The sequence below is a fragment of the Corvus hawaiiensis genome, chromosome 13 (assembly GCF_020740725.1).
Source record: "Corvus hawaiiensis isolate bCorHaw1 chromosome 13, bCorHaw1.pri.cur, whole genome shotgun sequence".
NCBI lineage: Eukaryota > Metazoa > Chordata > Aves > Passeriformes > Corvidae > Corvus > Corvus hawaiiensis.
In genome coordinates, this window is record NC_063225.1 from 22,100,841 (window position 1) to 22,116,591 (window position 15,751).

At 52.9% G+C, this 15,751-nt stretch overlaps 2 protein-coding genes across 3 annotated transcripts in view; one reads left to right on the plus strand and one right to left on the minus strand.

The window, feature by feature from the left end:
- Nucleotides 1-10,187, minus strand: part of LOC125332690 (mucosa-associated lymphoid tissue lymphoma translocation protein 1-like) — a 32,033-nt gene extending 21,846 nt beyond the window's left edge. Inside the window, exons 1-8 of the mRNA XM_048317860.1 lie at nucleotides 10,173-10,187; nucleotides 8,947-9,041; nucleotides 8,468-8,586; nucleotides 8,132-8,285; nucleotides 6,841-7,019; nucleotides 5,791-5,887; nucleotides 4,147-4,173; nucleotides 3,139-3,342 (exon numbers count right to left, since the gene is read on the minus strand). Of these exons, the coding sequence (XP_048173817.1) occupies nucleotides 3,139-3,342; nucleotides 4,147-4,173; nucleotides 5,791-5,887; nucleotides 6,841-7,019; nucleotides 8,132-8,285; nucleotides 8,468-8,586; nucleotides 8,947-8,956 (790 nt within the window). The 5' untranslated portion in view covers nucleotides 8,957-9,041; nucleotides 10,173-10,187. The remainder of the gene's footprint in view (nucleotides 1-3,138; nucleotides 3,343-4,146; nucleotides 4,174-5,790; nucleotides 5,888-6,840; nucleotides 7,020-8,131; nucleotides 8,286-8,467; nucleotides 8,587-8,946; nucleotides 9,042-10,172) is intronic.
- A 4,666-nt stretch (nucleotides 10,188-14,853) lies between these two features.
- Nucleotides 14,854-15,751, plus strand: part of ALPK3 (alpha kinase 3) — a 33,284-nt gene continuing 32,386 nt past the window's right edge. For both annotated transcript variants that reach the window (XM_048317810.1, XM_048317811.1), the window contains exon 1: nucleotides 14,854-15,046. In XM_048317810.1, the coding sequence (XP_048173767.1) occupies nucleotides 14,904-15,046 (143 nt within the window). In that variant the 5' untranslated portion in view covers nucleotides 14,854-14,903. The remainder of the gene's footprint in view (nucleotides 15,047-15,751) is intronic.

The window sequence follows — 15,751 nt, forward strand, 5'->3', positions numbered from 1 at the left end:
CTGCCAAAGCCCACAGTTCAGTGAATAACCTTTCCTCTATTTTCCCTCCACTGTTCCTGCCCCTGGACTTGGGAGGGCACTCACTTTGGTCTGATTTTGCAAGGATGCAGTAACAGGGGTAGGAGCTGAAGGGCTGAAAGCATGATCTCATCGTGTGGAGGATGGAAAACATGATCTCATAGTCAAAAAGGCCTTGAGTCACCTTTGGTTTCTATTCTCAGGGCACAACGGAAAGTTTCTCAAACGGCCATTTTCACAGGTGCCCATGAGATTTGTGTTCCTCTTCTTGTGGATTGCCAGCCAGAGACAGTAGGATCTGATTTGCAGAAGCTTTAAACTTTCATAACTTGCAAATCAAACCCACAAAACCCTCCCCTGAGATTAGAAAAGAGAATAAAAAAGGAAGCCTTCTAGAAAAAGTAGATGCAGGTTGGGCCCCTTGAGCCTTTGAGCACTGGTGGCTTTTGTCCCTCTGCCTGTACACACAAGAGAAGTGATGACATCTGTTACCAGGCAGCATCACTGAGGTTTGGAAAAAAATGAAATGTAACAGGAAAGCCCACAAAGAATGATTCAATCCTTAAATCTTCTAACTTTTGAGGTCTTGTTGAGCACCTGAATGTACCATCAAGTGCTCCCCATGCTATATAAACCACAAAGACTCATGTTCAAATCAAAAAGGGTGGGTTTCACATCACCTGAGCAACTTCTCCAGCCTCTCCCGGACTAAATCTCTCCTCCTGAACAGGAAAGTCAACAATTTGCCCAGAGAAGGAAAGGGCTGTTTAATTCTGAGTTCTTTCCACATTGTATGAGTCAGAACTGCCCATCACAGACAAACTTCCGAGTACCAAATTAAAAAGGGGAAGCTCCAGGCACTGCTTACAATGCAGCATGAGGCTTTATAAAGGCATGACTCCATTTTCCTCGTATTCCACTCACAACTTTCTGCTCTCGTTGCATTTCCAATGTAATTTTTTTGATTTGGGACTTTTTAGGATGCTCAAAAAAACATCCACGGGGATTCCCTATTTGTCTGAGGGATGTTTGGGGCCTTCAAAAATCCTCTGCAGCTTTTCTAAGATGAGATCAGGAGGAAAAGCAGCCTGATAACCCACCACCTCCACACAGTGAATTGGAGAAACCTTTGGATCATAGAATCATTAGGGTTGGAAAAGACCTCCAAGACCATCAAGTCCAACCTTGGACTGAACCTCACCATATCATGCAGTGCCACATCCACTTGTTTTTTGAACACTTCAGGATCCAGGCCTGGGAGGAGAGGGAGAAGGAGCTGTGCTGGGGTGGTTGGGAGATGTGGAAGTGGAAGAAAGTCTCACAAAAGCCCACAGTTCCTGGAGGGACAGTTACAGAGACCACAAAGCCCAACTGCCCTCTTTGGCACAGACCATACAACAAGGGGCAATGAGCACCAACCCATGGAGGTTCACGTTCACCAGTCAGCCCTCTCCTTCCTCTGTATGTCTACACAAAGCTCTCCTGACTTCAGCTCTGGTGGTTGCTACACAGGAGGTGGCACCTCCAGGTTCCTCAAGAACACTGGGATGCTGCAGGAGCGTGTCCAACCCACAGATGGATGTACAGGACTGGCTGTCACAGGCACCTCTGGAGTCTTTAACAGGCTGCCTGGGTTGTTCCTGGAGCTGCTGTCTCACCACAACTGGGGCACTCAGCAGGCAGCCTGACCCAATGTCCCACCATTAAATTAGGATTCCAGCCAATGTGGCAAGAATCCTGAACTCAATCACTGCTGGACCCAGCTCACACTGGGGTTCACTGCCTCCAAAGAATAGCACACCACTGAGCCTGGAGAGCTGTTAAGAAAACCTCAACCTAAGCAGGCGCTGCCTCACAAACACTCAACACTCAATTCAGCTGTTAGTGTTTTTCCTGACAGCGCACAAAATCAGTTTTGCCAGGAAGGATCAGAGGCCACGAATGCAGAAAAGCTCTAAAAGTCCAAATAAGGAATGACACTGTGAACGGTTTGCTGTTTCCAAGCATTTTTTCTCTCCAGTGCTTAGGAAGGGCCATGGATAAAATGCCATTTGGTCCTCACATGCCACGGATAGAGGGTAAGACTGGCAGCTGGGATGACTCTGACCTGGGAGGGGAGGTAAAGCTTGGGATACAAGGGGATTTCAGAGAGCAACAACAAAAGGAAGCTGCAAGTGAAGTCATGGGAATACGCTGTCATAGGTGACGCGCTCAGCTGGAGCACCAGGACTGCGCACGGCCCTTCCCACCAGCTCAGCCTCCCCCTCCAGTCAGTGCTTCCCAGAACAAGGCGGCTGTGCAGCATTTCCCTCGTGGCCAGGTCCCCATCCATTGCACAACCTCCAAACCTCACACTGAGTGCCAGCCTGGAATCAGCCCATGATGACTTTCACTGTCTGGGTGCCACACAGGTGGCAGGTAATCCTCACACTGAGGTTTGGAAGCAAAAAAAACCACCTGCAAGGTGTTTTCAGGGTATCTGTCATGCTGGGAGAATCTCAGGGACCCCAAAGATGCTACTTGCACCACCAAATCTGAACATCTGCTTTAAGACCCACAAATCTGCTGGTTGGGTTCGTGGCTGAGGAATGCTTCCCACTGAGCAGTGTGCAATAAGCTCGAAGCCCAACCTCAAAGCCACCTGCAGATGGAAATGCTTCTCTGCAAAAGGGTTGTCAAGGGCCCAAATTAGACCTTCAGGAAAGAGAACTAAGAAAATCATGACCAGATTCAGCAGTCAGGGCTCAAAAGGAGCTCCCCTCCTCACACATGATGGGGGAGGACAATCAGTCAGTCTCCTCAATTCTTTCAGCCAAGGAAAAATCAAAGCCCCCTTTCCCATTCACTATCAGAAGCACTGGCTCCCCAAAAACTCAGTTTGAGCCCACACTGTTGGGGTTGGAGGTGAGCCACGTGTTGGAGAAACATCCACTTTGCCTGACTATAACCTGGCCAAAACTGAACTACACTTATCCAGGGGCTCCTGCCAAGCCTGGTACTGATGCAGGTCTCCCTTGAGATAGCAAAGCTCAATTTCTTCTCTTTTAATTCAATAACTGTTCAGAAAATTGCCCAATCTCTACTCAGCATGGGCAGGTGGCTGAGCTGGCTTTGCCTTACCATAGACTCCCTTCCCCAGGAGCTGCAGGAACCGACTGACCGCTGCCACCATCTCAGCCTTGTTCAGATCCAGCAGGGAGACAACCTGGAAGCCCAGATGCTCCAGGAGACGACTCAGCTCAAACACATCCCTCACAGGAGCCATGAGGTTGGGGTGATGCTGGTAGCGGTTGTTGCCCACTAAAAGTGCTATTTTGCCTGTAGCTAAAACAAACACCAAGTGAAAAAGCCAGAAATGCTCAGCAGGAGGCAAGATCACCTCACCTCCTCCTGTTGGAGTGAGGATATGGGCAATCTAAGGAAAGAGTTAGGCAGCAAGGATAGACCCTAGGCTGCTGCAAGCCTGGAGCACCCTCCAGAAAGCCCTTGGCTTTCTGAATACTTCAACAAAATACACAAACAATCATTTTGACAGAAAGGCTTGAAAAGTTTTCACTTGACAACCAAAATCCCAGGAATGCAGAGGTTCTGCTCTACCTGCCCTACCATGACCACAGGTCTGGCATGTCAATGGTGCATGGGAGAGGGATTTGCTGAGCCAGGCTGAGGGGTCCTCTCCCTCACAGGGCTGAAGGAGAGAAACCCATGGCTCCTGCTTTGATTTTATCCCCACCTCCCACTGTAAAAAAATGGGATTTATGTCGCTCAGTAGTGGTGGGAGCGAGGAACTTTGCCTTGCTCTGAGGAGGTATTTCAAGTAGGGATAAGTTGTCATGTGAACAACACTTTTAAAATCATTTGGCAGGCACAGAGTTTAGGACTCAGTTACTCATTACGAATAATCTTACTCCACTTGCTGAGAAAGATCAGGGCTTGGCAGGGGATGGGACTCATTTTATGCTGTGCAGCTCTAATCCAAGAGTGCAGAGCCTGTGGCAATATGGGCATAAAGGCTTGAAGCGGTCTCTGCAGAAAAAGCACTCCCATTCCTTGTCCTCCCATCCACCCTGGAGCCTGGCTTTTAATTAAAGGAAAAATTGCTCAGGAAGAAAAGATGAAAGTACTCACCAAAAAACTTTCCAGAGCCACATGTACCTGGAAAAGAAAGAGGGAAATGATAAGCCTGGGCCCAGCACCCAGTGCCAGGTCTGAATCCTGCTCCAATATCCCCAACAACGCACAGCTGGATCAAACACACAGAGGATCTGCACAAGCAACACTCCTCAGGCAATTCCTTCATAGCCTAACTTTATAGACACTGGTCTGATGTTAGGAGGATTTATGAAATCCAGCCTGATTTATGACACCCTGAGCAGCTGGGATGCAAAGCCTGGAGAAGTGGCAGACCAGGATAGGAGGGACAACATGGAGAAGCTCGTACCTGATGTGACTCACCTGCTACCCTGCTGCAGCAAAAGCAAAGGGAACACAATGACTCAATAAAAGCTCCAAAACGGAGCGTTTCTCCCCAGAAATGTCCAGAACAGAGAAAGTTTGCCTGTTTGCTTTTGATTGCAATAATATTCCCAGAGTTTTTCATCTCCCTGCTCAGCCTTTCCCTGTTGTTTTAGCACTTCTGGCTCAGAAAAGCTGCTCCAAATGTTACTCACTTTGGTCCACAAACTCTCCTACCTGAGCACTTCCAGCCTCTTAAAATCATCATTACCCCTAACAGTTCCAGCTTTTCCTATTTAAATTAGAAATAAATTTAAAAATCCAGCCCAGGAGAAAATTCCAGAACCCTACATGCTCTAAAAGAAAAAATTAGGGATAAATTGCATAAATCTCATGGGTCTTTGGCCCCTGAACCAGTGTTGCTGATGCACCAGAGATGCCTGAAAAGCTTCAGAACAAAACCACTCATCCTTTTCTGCCTCTGACAGAGGCACCTGTTGCAAGTTAAAGCTCCCCAGCAGTAACACATTGAACTCAACCCAATCTGGTGTCCAAATCTCACTATCCCCCTAGGACGTGTTTTGCCAGCTATGAGGAGGCAGGCAGAGTGCTCTCTGGCTACACAAGATCAATTTGTACTTTGGAGAAATTTTAAAGCCAGCCTAAAAGGCAGGACAAGAAGCCTATGGCATAGAAAAATCTCTAGATGGAGTAAAGAGCCAGCAAAGCCAGCCCATGCTATTCCTGCCTCACATAGGGTAAAGGCAGAGGGTCAAAGCAGCCAGAGGTGGAACGTGCCTGGGGGTCTGGGGACACATCCTCTCCCTGGGATCCATCACTCACACAGCATCAGCCCTGAGCTGCCAGCCCGAGGGGCCTGAACCTTCCCAAATAAACACCATCCTCTCCAGCTCCATGTCTGAGCACATCCCTTAATCTCAGTGAGACTGGAAATGGGTCTGGCCACAGGAGCCTGCCGCGATTTGGCCTGGAGCTGTGAAAGCAGCATGCTGGCATGGTAAGAAAATGGCAGGGAGTAGCTGAGGGCACTGAGCCTGCCCTTACACAGCAGGTGTCTGACACACTACAGGGCCCAGCAGCATCCCACCTGTCGGACAGCACATTGCTGCAATTAGGGGGTTTTCCAGCCACTGCTCCTTTTACTCCCTCAGAGCCCCAGTATCAAGGAATCCTATTTATCACAGTCCTTGTTCACCAGCTCAGCACCTCCAGAGAGCACCAAATTCCTTTGTCCCCTGTAATTATGTCTCACATCAGGTGATGTGCAGCAAAGCAACGTGGGCTGGTTCTGCTCACCGATGTGAACGTCCACGGCGTTGGTCCAGTGCTCTCCGTGACTGTTAGAGGCACAGCAGAGGTACGTGCCGGAGTCACTGACCTTGGTATGGGTGATCTAGGCAGATCAAAAGTTAAATCACATTATTTATGGTGAAAGTCTGAAGCTCCCTGTCAGGATCTGCTGAAGGCACTCACGGTCATGGAATAAGAAGTATTTTTCCTACTGTTCGCAGAGACTTTGCCTCACAAAGAATCAGGATGGGGACAAGACCCAGAGCAGTACTAGCTGGCGAGGACTCTGGTTCTCCAGCCCAGGATCCTGCTCAGAGAGGGACTAAAGCCACCACTGAGTCAGGGTGGCCATAGCTCTGTCTATGCAAGCCCTGAACACCTCCAAGGACAGAGACCTTGCTGCCTTTCTGGCTCCAGCACAGCACCATCCACTTCTGAAAACAACCTCTTCTTAGTGCCCAGACTGAGCTTTCCCATCAGAAGTGCAATCTAAGGCCACCACGTAATACCATCTAAGGCCATCTGTAATACCATCGACCACTACTGAGAAGAGACTGGATGTCTTGTCCTTGTGCCCTTCACATAATGCCCTGGAAGGAAATCTCCTTTCTTGATTCAAGAAGACAGCACTGATTTACACTCAGCCAGCGACACAAAACAAAGCGAGCCCTTCTGCTGCCTCCCTGACTCTTTCCTGTCAGGGCAAACCACATTTCCTTCTAGGTCTCCAGCAGGCACACAGCATTCCCGCAGCTCCATCAATCCGCACTCCCCTGCATACACAGACAATAACTGTTCTCACGTCTCTACTGTAAACAGGCACAAGAGATGTGCTGAGAGCCCTTGACGCATCTGTGGATTGGTTTCCTCCTAGAGGAATATCCACAACTTTCAAAGAAGTCCATAAAACATATTCCCCCTTCACACAGAGCCATCCAGCTGGCTATCAAAGCAGTGGGGTGATATGTGGAGGGCTTTCTTACAACCCTGCAATCAGCTTCTCCCATTACCCACCTCAGCAGCAAAAGCTTCTGAACTATCCCCAGAAAACCTTACCCAGAGTTTTTTTCTCTTCTGCCGCTCCAGCAGGTTCCCATTGTGGTACCACTGGTAGCTGGGGGCTGGGACCCCCATGGCAGCGCACTGCAGCTGCAGCGGCTGCCCCACCTCCACCCGCTGCTCGCTGGGGTTGAGGACAATGACTGGTTCTCCTCGCCACAGCCGAGGGGGCAGACCTGCAAGGCAGCAACACAGAATTGGTCCTCCCTCCACAAGGACAGCAAACAACGGCCATTTTCAACTATCACCTTTCTCCTTGGGGAGCAGGGAACCCTTGAGAGCAACGCCTGTGATAGTAAATGCCACACCAAAGCCCTGCCTCTGGCTTCCCAAACCTGATCCTCGCCCTTTCCTTCCAAGGGTGCAGTCAACATTCTAAGGTCAACCACGCCCCAAGTTATTTTGGGTCAGCTTTGAAGTAGCCAGATGGGTTCTTCCAGTCCCAATACCCAGAATAACTCTGGGAAACCCAAGGCAAGCATGAGGTGCAGGTGGACGGGGCTTGGAGCAACCTGCTCTAGTGAAAGTGTCTTGGGGTGATTTTATGATACTACTGTATTTCCCTATCATCTGCTTTATGCCCAGAAATGGGTCCCATAGCTTTAAGCTGGGTCCAGAAGAGGGGGGAGAGAAGCCAGGCGAATTCCTCAGCATGGTTTGTGTTCAAGGACTCACACATCCCCCGCATTCTCACCGCTGCAGAGCCGAGGGAGCACCTTTCTGCTTTTAGCCAGCCTCTTAGCTGAGGCAAGAAATAAATTTTCCCATATTGGCATACTGAATTCCTCCGGTAACTTCTTCTTCTTCCTCTTCTTCTGGAACTCTTCTGCCTAGCTGTGATCTGAGAATCAGATCATCGGACCCCGTGGACCAGCAGGGAGGCTGTGGGGATGCCACATCTCAGCCTTGGACATCGGGAGGGGTCGAGCCAGCTACAGAAAAGAACTCTGAATCCGCCAGCTTTCTCCGCATCAAGGAGGTTTATTATCTAACACTACTCATTTGTTTCCTGTGCCTTGCTGGTACTCTGCTTGTTAAATAAATAGGTTTTCTTCACTTTCATCCAAGAAATTCCTTTCATATTGGTGGGGGGGGAGTGCTGAAACCTGTCTTCTGGGGAGGAGACGTTCCTTCCAGAGTGTTTCCCCCTAAACTTGTCTCGAACCGAGACAGAAAGGTGTCCCTGCCCATGGCAAGGGGTGGTACAAGATGAGCTTGAAGGTCCCTTCCAACCCGAACCATTCTGTAATTCCATAATACATCAAGAAGGTAAAAGACAGGTTTGTACCTCTGGCAACACACTGATGGACCTCCACCTTCACCCAGTCGGAGAAGACGGCATTTCTGTGGAGGTCATTGACCCTGCAGGTGTAGAGCTGGGTCTGCTCTGCAATGATGGGCAAGTCTTGGTTGGTCGCTCCAGGAATCGGGCGGCAGTCAGACTAAAGGGAAAACACAGGCAGTGGGCAGCAATTCCTTCCCCACTGCTGGCAGTAGAAGGCACTAGGAAGCCCCTTGTAAGAGCGGCAAAAGTGGAAATCCCTGGTTTCCTCCCCTTCTTCAGCTCCCCCACTGTGTGCAAGGACCCAGCCTGGTGCCATACCCAGGGCCACCCCATCCTTACCTGGTACTGACAAAACCACTGGTACTGCAGTGAGGTGCATCCCTGGGCTCGGCACCGCAGCATGAAGGAGTATCCCACCGGGACAGAGACGGAGACTGGCTGCTCAGTTATGGCAATGGCTGTGGAGAAACAGCATGTGCAGCTGGGAACAACACTGCAGTCACAGCCCAGCATCTCACCCTCACCCAGTGGCCAGGCATGGTGGGCTTCAAGAGGGATACTCATCCCAGCAGGCAGGAAAGACTGGAAGAACAGGGATGCTCCTGTGCCCAGAGACTGGAGAGATGGATGGATGGATGGATGGATGGATGGATGGATGGATGGATGGATGGATGGATGGGTGTGTACGTGGATGGACAAGAGGATGGGTGGGTGGAAGGATGGGTGGGTGGATGGATGACATGGGGCTCCTCTGGGTACTCTCGCAAGTGCCCGGGGGGTGGCACAGTCACTCTACCCACTGCCCCGTGACCACTCACCTTCCTGCATCGCTTCTCCGGCGGCTCCTCGCCAGCCTGGGCGGCCGCCGGCCGGGCCCGCGGCAGCTCCTCTCCCCGGGACGCGGCGGCGGCACCTGCGGCGACGGACGGCGGCGCTGGGGCGGGTCGGGCTCGGCCGAGGGTCCGCTCACCCGACGCGGCGGCCCATGGCGGGCTGGGGGCTGCGGCGCCGGGCCGGGGCCCGCACTCGGCTGCCGCCGGCCCCGCGGCCCCGGCACTTCCGCGCTCCCGGCCCGCCCCGCGCCCGCCGGCAGCGGGGGCGGCGCCGCCACGCGCCGGGGCTGCGGCGGCCCTGCACGGCCCGGCTCCGCACGGCCCGGCCCCGAACGGACCGGCACGGCACGGACTGGACCGGCTCCGCACGGCCCGGCCCCGAACGGACCGGCACGGACTGGACCGGCTCCGCACGGCCCGGCCCCGAACGGACCGGCACGGCACGGCCCGGTTCCGCACGGCCCGGCCCCGAACGGACCGGCACACGGACCGGCACGGCACGGACTGGACCGGCTCCGCACGGCCCGGCCCCGAACGGACCGGCTCCGCATGTCTGGCCCGCTCCGACGGGGACGCTGCAGGACGTGTCCCTAGCCCGGGTGCCACGGCCGCCCGCACCTCCCTTCCCACGAGTGACCTTTCCCTCTCCCCAGGGGTGTCCTCACGCCCACCGCCACTGCTGACCTCACCCTCATTCACACGGGTGTCCTTTCCTCCTCCCTACAGTGCCCCCTTACCTCCGCCCCCCCGTTACAGCTCGACTTGTCCATATCCCACAAGTGTCCTCACCCCCTCCCCACGGGTGTTTTCACCCCCAATCCCACTGGTGACCTCAACCAATCCCCACAACAGTCCTTGCCCCTTTGCCACAGGTGTCCATATCCCCATTCTGGTGGCCTCAGCCACTTACCGTGAGTGTCCTCTCCTCCTCCCCACACACCTGCTTATGGGTGTACTTGCCCATATCCCCACTGGTGTCCTCACCTCCCTCCCCACCAATGTCCTCCACCCCATCCCCACAGCTGTCTTCACCCATATCCCCACTGGTATCCTCACCCTGTTCCCACAGGTGTTCTTGCCTCATCCCCATGGGCATCCTTGCCCCTGTCCCCATGACCACCCTTGCTCTCATCCCCATAGCCACTCTTGCCCCCTGCCCACATCCCCTGTGCCCACCGCTCTCACCCCCCAGGCTCCACGGCCACGCTCACCTCTCTCCTGGGGATCACAGCCCAAAAAGTTCATGGTGGAGCCAGCACTCCCACGGGTCGGCACATAGAACCCGCTTCCTCCAAGAAGTCCCCGCCAGCTGGGCCGGGCATCACGAGGGCCCCAGGGGAAGTTGTGCCAGGCCAGCCCTCCGGAGGTTGCACAAGCCCTTCTGAGAAAGGAAGGACAGACTGACGAGTCCACAGTGCTGTGCCGTAGCTTGCACTTACAAGGTCAGACTCATTAACCCAAAACTCATCACCCTTCCAGAGGCAGCAGGACTACAAGGAAATTACCTGGAAATGGTGAACGTAGAGGAGAGAGGGTGGCCAGGGAGTGACTGAGTGTCACTCCCAAAGAACTTTGACGTGACTGGGAAGGCAGCGTGACACAAAGCCCATAGGAATTAAGCCGGTCTGGGCTCAGGATGTGGGGTGACAAGGTTCCCATTCCCAGGGCAGAGAAATTCGCATCTGGCTGGCTTCTCCCCATGTTCATAATCCTAGGAAGCAGGTTCCCATGGTGCCAGGAGTGACGGGGACCAAGACTTCAGCATGAGGGGGATGATGGACCAGTTAGAGAGGAGGCTGTGAGACTCTCACTCTGCTGCTGAAATTTCTCTATGCTGTAGCAGTGGCTATGGGCCGACCAAGGAAAAGCAAGGCCATCAGGGATGTCTCTCCCAGGTGGCAGCATGGAAGGGCACAAATAGGGGCATCAGGATGGCAGAGAGAAGCAGTTGTGGCCGAGTGCTCATGGATCCACGCTCTATGGAACCCAGGGCAGGGCTGAGCTGTGCCATAGGGTTGGAGGGACTAAGCAAGGCTGAGGGCTGCACCTCTACCTGCTGCTTTTCTTTTCTAACCACTGGGGAAGAAGGTGGTAGGAAAAAGCCAAACCAAACACACCTGGTGGATCAAGGAAGGATTTTCTCCCTCCACATCCTTTCCTTTGTGCAGAATGGGACAGAATCTAACACTGCAAAGGCAGGAAAACCTGCTACACCTTGTCCATCCAATGTGACCCAGAGCAACCCCTGCTCCAAAAAAGGACTGATCCTCTCCTTCCATGGATACAAGAAAGGTGATGCTTAGCATGGGACCTTTCTTTGTGCTCATCTCCCCAGCTGTCTGAAATCACACAGACTGTCCTTTTTCCTATTTTCTCAAGGGTCCAGCCAGGCATTTGGAAATACACCCTTGCAGGTTGAAAATCTATGAATGATTGTAAATGAGTATGTGCCAGCAGCTCCATGTCACGCGTATGCTGCACAATTATTATCTATGCAGCACAGGTAGCTAATAAAAATTATCATTAAATAAAGCCCAGAACTTTCCTATGGCTAAAGATAACGCTTCTGGTTGATGCAGAATCTCTTCAAATAGCTGGAGGTTGCTGCGTTCCCTGTAGACAGTTTCTCCAGGTTTGGACAGAGAATCCTCCTCCAAAGACCTCCTCAAAAAGTCCATTGTGCTCGTCCTCTGTCAGAGCCCTTCCCTGGCACCATCTGTGAATATTTGGGGAAGAACCAGAGGTGAGAGCTTGTTGTCAGAGCGCATGAAGAAGCCTGTCATTTTAGAAAGGGAGGAACTTAAGGGTGCAGAATGGGAAAGGGAAGGATAAATTGTGTGAGAGGAGTGAGAAAACATCTGCGACTCTGTGAGTCAGTGCTGGATTTGCAGGCAGAGGAAGAAAGCTTTGCTAATGAGGAAAGCTTTGCTAAGCCTCGTGCCCAGCTTGCTCAGGCTCCAGCAGCTGAACACGTTTCCCCCAGAGCTGGGAGCAGAGGGCACTGTCACTCTCTGAGCAGACTGACAGGAGAGCAGATGCTGTGAGAGGAAGCTGTCTCAGCAAGTGACGGGCACAACAACCATTCAGAGCTTGCAAGGGCAGAAAAAGAATATAACATAACCCCTGTGCATCTGGGAGGGACGATCAAACACCATAGCAGGCTCTTTCTCATCACATTGGAGCTAAACCTGTGCTCACTATCCAGGCTTCTCTCCACTGACGGGGTGAAGCACCAAATCATGGTATGAGCAGGGTGGGAAGGGAGCTCTGGGGGTCTCTGGTCCAGCCCCCCACTCTGAGCAGGACATCAATCAGCTGCTCAGCACCATGTCCCATCCACAGCCAACTGTCTCACAGAGTGGAGATTGCCCACCTCTTGGGTCCCTGTGGTACTGCTTGATTCGCTTCACAGGGCAAGTAATTTTCCTAATATCTAATCAGAACTTTCCTCCTTGCCATTTGCATTTTCTCCTCTCATTCCATCAGTCTGCACCTCTGAGTCTGTGCCCTCCTGTGAGGTAGTGAAGAAAACAAGGTCTTTCCCTGAAGCCTAAAACCCAGTTTCTCTCATCCTCTTCTCCTATGTCAGGTGTTTGAGCTCCTTCAATCTTTCTAATGGCCTTCACTGGACTTGATCCACCATATTAGTGTCTTTCCTGTATTGGGGAATCTGAACAGACACAGTTCCAGGCTCAAAGCAGAAACCTACCTGTTCTGGACACGCTTCTTAGATAGTCTGGGCTCTGTTCCATCAGATCAATATGCCAGGAGACTGGGCTCATGGTAAAATAATGTGTAATTCATAGGCTGGGACTTGAATTCAGGTTTCCTGAAGGTGTGGGACCTGAAAGTCCTCTTTCTCCTTCCCGAGAAAGGGACGGGAGCAGGAGAATGCCAGCTTGGGTCCTCCCAGCCCAGCATCCTGCCTCCCACATTTGGGCAGCAGCCAGAGCAGAGCAAAGGGTGTGAGATCAGGGCACGCACACACTGAATATTCTTATGCAGCTCAAACATTTCTTGAACTGAAGGTACTATCTTCATCCTGCATAAACCTCAGGAGATTTTCTTTCCACAGATTTGTCCTGTGGATTTTATTAATCCCTGTTGACGGTGAACAGCCACAGCCATGTGTGGGAGTAGCCTAAAGCTAAGGGAGGGAGGAAGCATCTCCCTTTCACTTATTTTACCTGCTAATTTGACTTGTTCTCCTTGTCCTTCTCAGCTGTGTATACCTCAGTCATGGGCACCTCAGTAGTTTCTTCCAGGCTGAAGAGTCCCAGTCCTCATAGGTACCCTTCATGCAGCAGCCAGTCTGGACCTTGGCTCATCCTTGCTGCCCTTCTCTGAGTTCTGCATTTGGGTATTTTGGGGGTCTGCTGTATTCTGTTTGAGATGAATTATTTCTAAGTGACATTAGCTCACACAGAGCACACTGCTGCCTATTGAAAATGAGTATTGTGGTTTCCCCCGTGGATCATGTTACATTTGTTTTATGCAATTTCATCTCCTATTTCACTGCCTGGTGAAGGTGAAGTCTTCAGTCAGCCCTCTGGGACCACCATTCTCCATATTTCCTAGGACCACATCCAAATGTCTTATGAGGTCCATCTCCTTTGCATTTGCCAAGATCAAGTATCCTCTCTCGTATCACAAATCCTGCACCTGACATGCCTGATAATGTGATCATCTGCCACTGTTGTGTCACCTGTATAGGTGATGCACACACTCTGTGTGTCCGTGCATACCCTGGTGCCAATCCCTATCCAAAGTCACCTTCCAAATCACAGTGTTTGCTGGGGAAAAGGAATCAGGAGTGTCCTGCACCAACTGATCCATCACCTGCCCTGCTGCTTGCTGCCACATCTGCTGCCTCTCCTGCCCAGGGAGGACCAGCTCAAATCATGTTGTATTTCCTGGAAAGGAGCAATTTGCCATCATTTCCCTGCTCCTGCCACAATCGCTGCTGTGCAGCCATGGGCAGGCAGCTAATCCACTCAGATGAATCTGCTCCATCCATCATTCCAGTGCTGGAGGGATGTGGTGCCACCAGTGACATGTCTGCAGCTCATGATGCAACAGCTTGACAGGCAAGAGAAAGGTAGAACAAGAAAATAATCCAATTTTATTACTCATTATATTTTCATGTGGTATTAAATCACTGCTAGCAATTGTTTGTGACATGTATCCACCTTTTACATCCCTCTTTTTTGCTGTCTTTTTAAATGGAGACTGAATAAATACCATCACAGACTTTCTCTTTGGCATTCTGGGATAAAAAACAGGCTGCCAAGTCACGAGACCCCAATGTGAGGATGTGACTGCCATGACCACACTGAGTGGTGCAGCCAGCCAGGGTGGGAGCCTTGTGCCTGCAAGGAATCGAGGGATGTTGTAGCTGATCCTGAGAGATCACAGAATCATGGAATATCCTGAGCTGGAAGGTACCCACAAGGACCAATGAGTCCAACTTCTGGTTCTGCACAGGACAGCCCAACAATCCAACCCTGTGCCTGAGAGCATTGTCCAAACTCACCTGGAGCTCTGGCAGCCTTGGTGCCATGACCATTCCCTGGGGAGCCTGGGCAGTGCCCGACCATTCTCTGGGGGAAGAACCTTTTCCTCATATCCAACGTAAACCTGACACAACTTCATGCTGCACCGTCGGGTCCTGGCAGTGGTCACCAGAGACATCTTTGAGGTGTGAGAAATCCCCCGCGGTTGGGAGGTTAGTATAAGAAAAAGTTCACTTCTTCCTCAAAGGCTGGACTCGAGCCGGCAGCGACGGCGGCAGCAGGAGGAGGCCGGGCAGCGGGCCCGGGGAGGCCGGGCAGGGGCCGCTGCGTCACGATTGACAGCGGCATGTGCGGGGCGCCTATAAAGGGCGGCGCTGAGTGACAGGGCGGGCAGCGACGGCCGCGGGGCAGGGCAGCCGCACTCCGGCCATGGGCTCGACCCGCCGGGCCCTCGCGGGCCTCTACGGGCGGGGAACGAGCCACATCGACGGGGCGGAGGAGGCCGAGAGCGCGGCCTGGGCCTCGCGGCCGGACCGGCGGAGTTACCTGCTGGGCATCCGACCCCAGAACAGGTGAGCGCCGGCCCGTGGGAAGGCGCTGCTGTGGGTGTGTCCCCGGGCTGGCCGCTGCCGTGGGTGCGGTGACAGCGGGCGCGGGGCTTGCGGGGGACAGGCGGGGGAGGCGGGCCGGGCCGGGCCGGCCGCGGGTGCAGCGGGGAGGGCGGGCTGGCCCTCACCCAAGCCGTGAGGCTACCCCGGCCTCGGAGGGAGCGCGGGGCTGGCCGCCTGGAAGTGGTGTAGCCAATGGGCCTGGCCATCCCCGGGGAGCTCCTCCAGGGGAGAAAACCAAGCGATGGCTCGGGGTCTCCAGAGGAGCTGGTGTGCTGTAGGCCAGTCCCTCGCCTCCCCAAAGAGAGCTTGGGGGTGTCACAGCTATTGCAGGGCAGGGCCTGTCAGCATCGCACATTGTGTTTGGCTGGGCGGGTGTGTGAAGTGGTGGCATCATAGAATAGAATCATGGAATATCCTCTCCACAAGGATCATCGAGACCAGCTCCTGGCCCTGCACAGGACACCCCAACAATCCCACGCTGTGCCTGAGCTGGTTGTCCAAACACTCCTGGAGCTCTGGCAGCCTTGGGGCCGGGACTACTGCCCTGTGGAGCCTGTTCTGGTGACCCACCACCTTCTGAGTGAAGAACCCTTTCTTAATATCCAATAATCTATCTTAACCCCCCTTGTACAGCTTAATGCTGGTCCCTCGGGTCTTGTCCCTGGT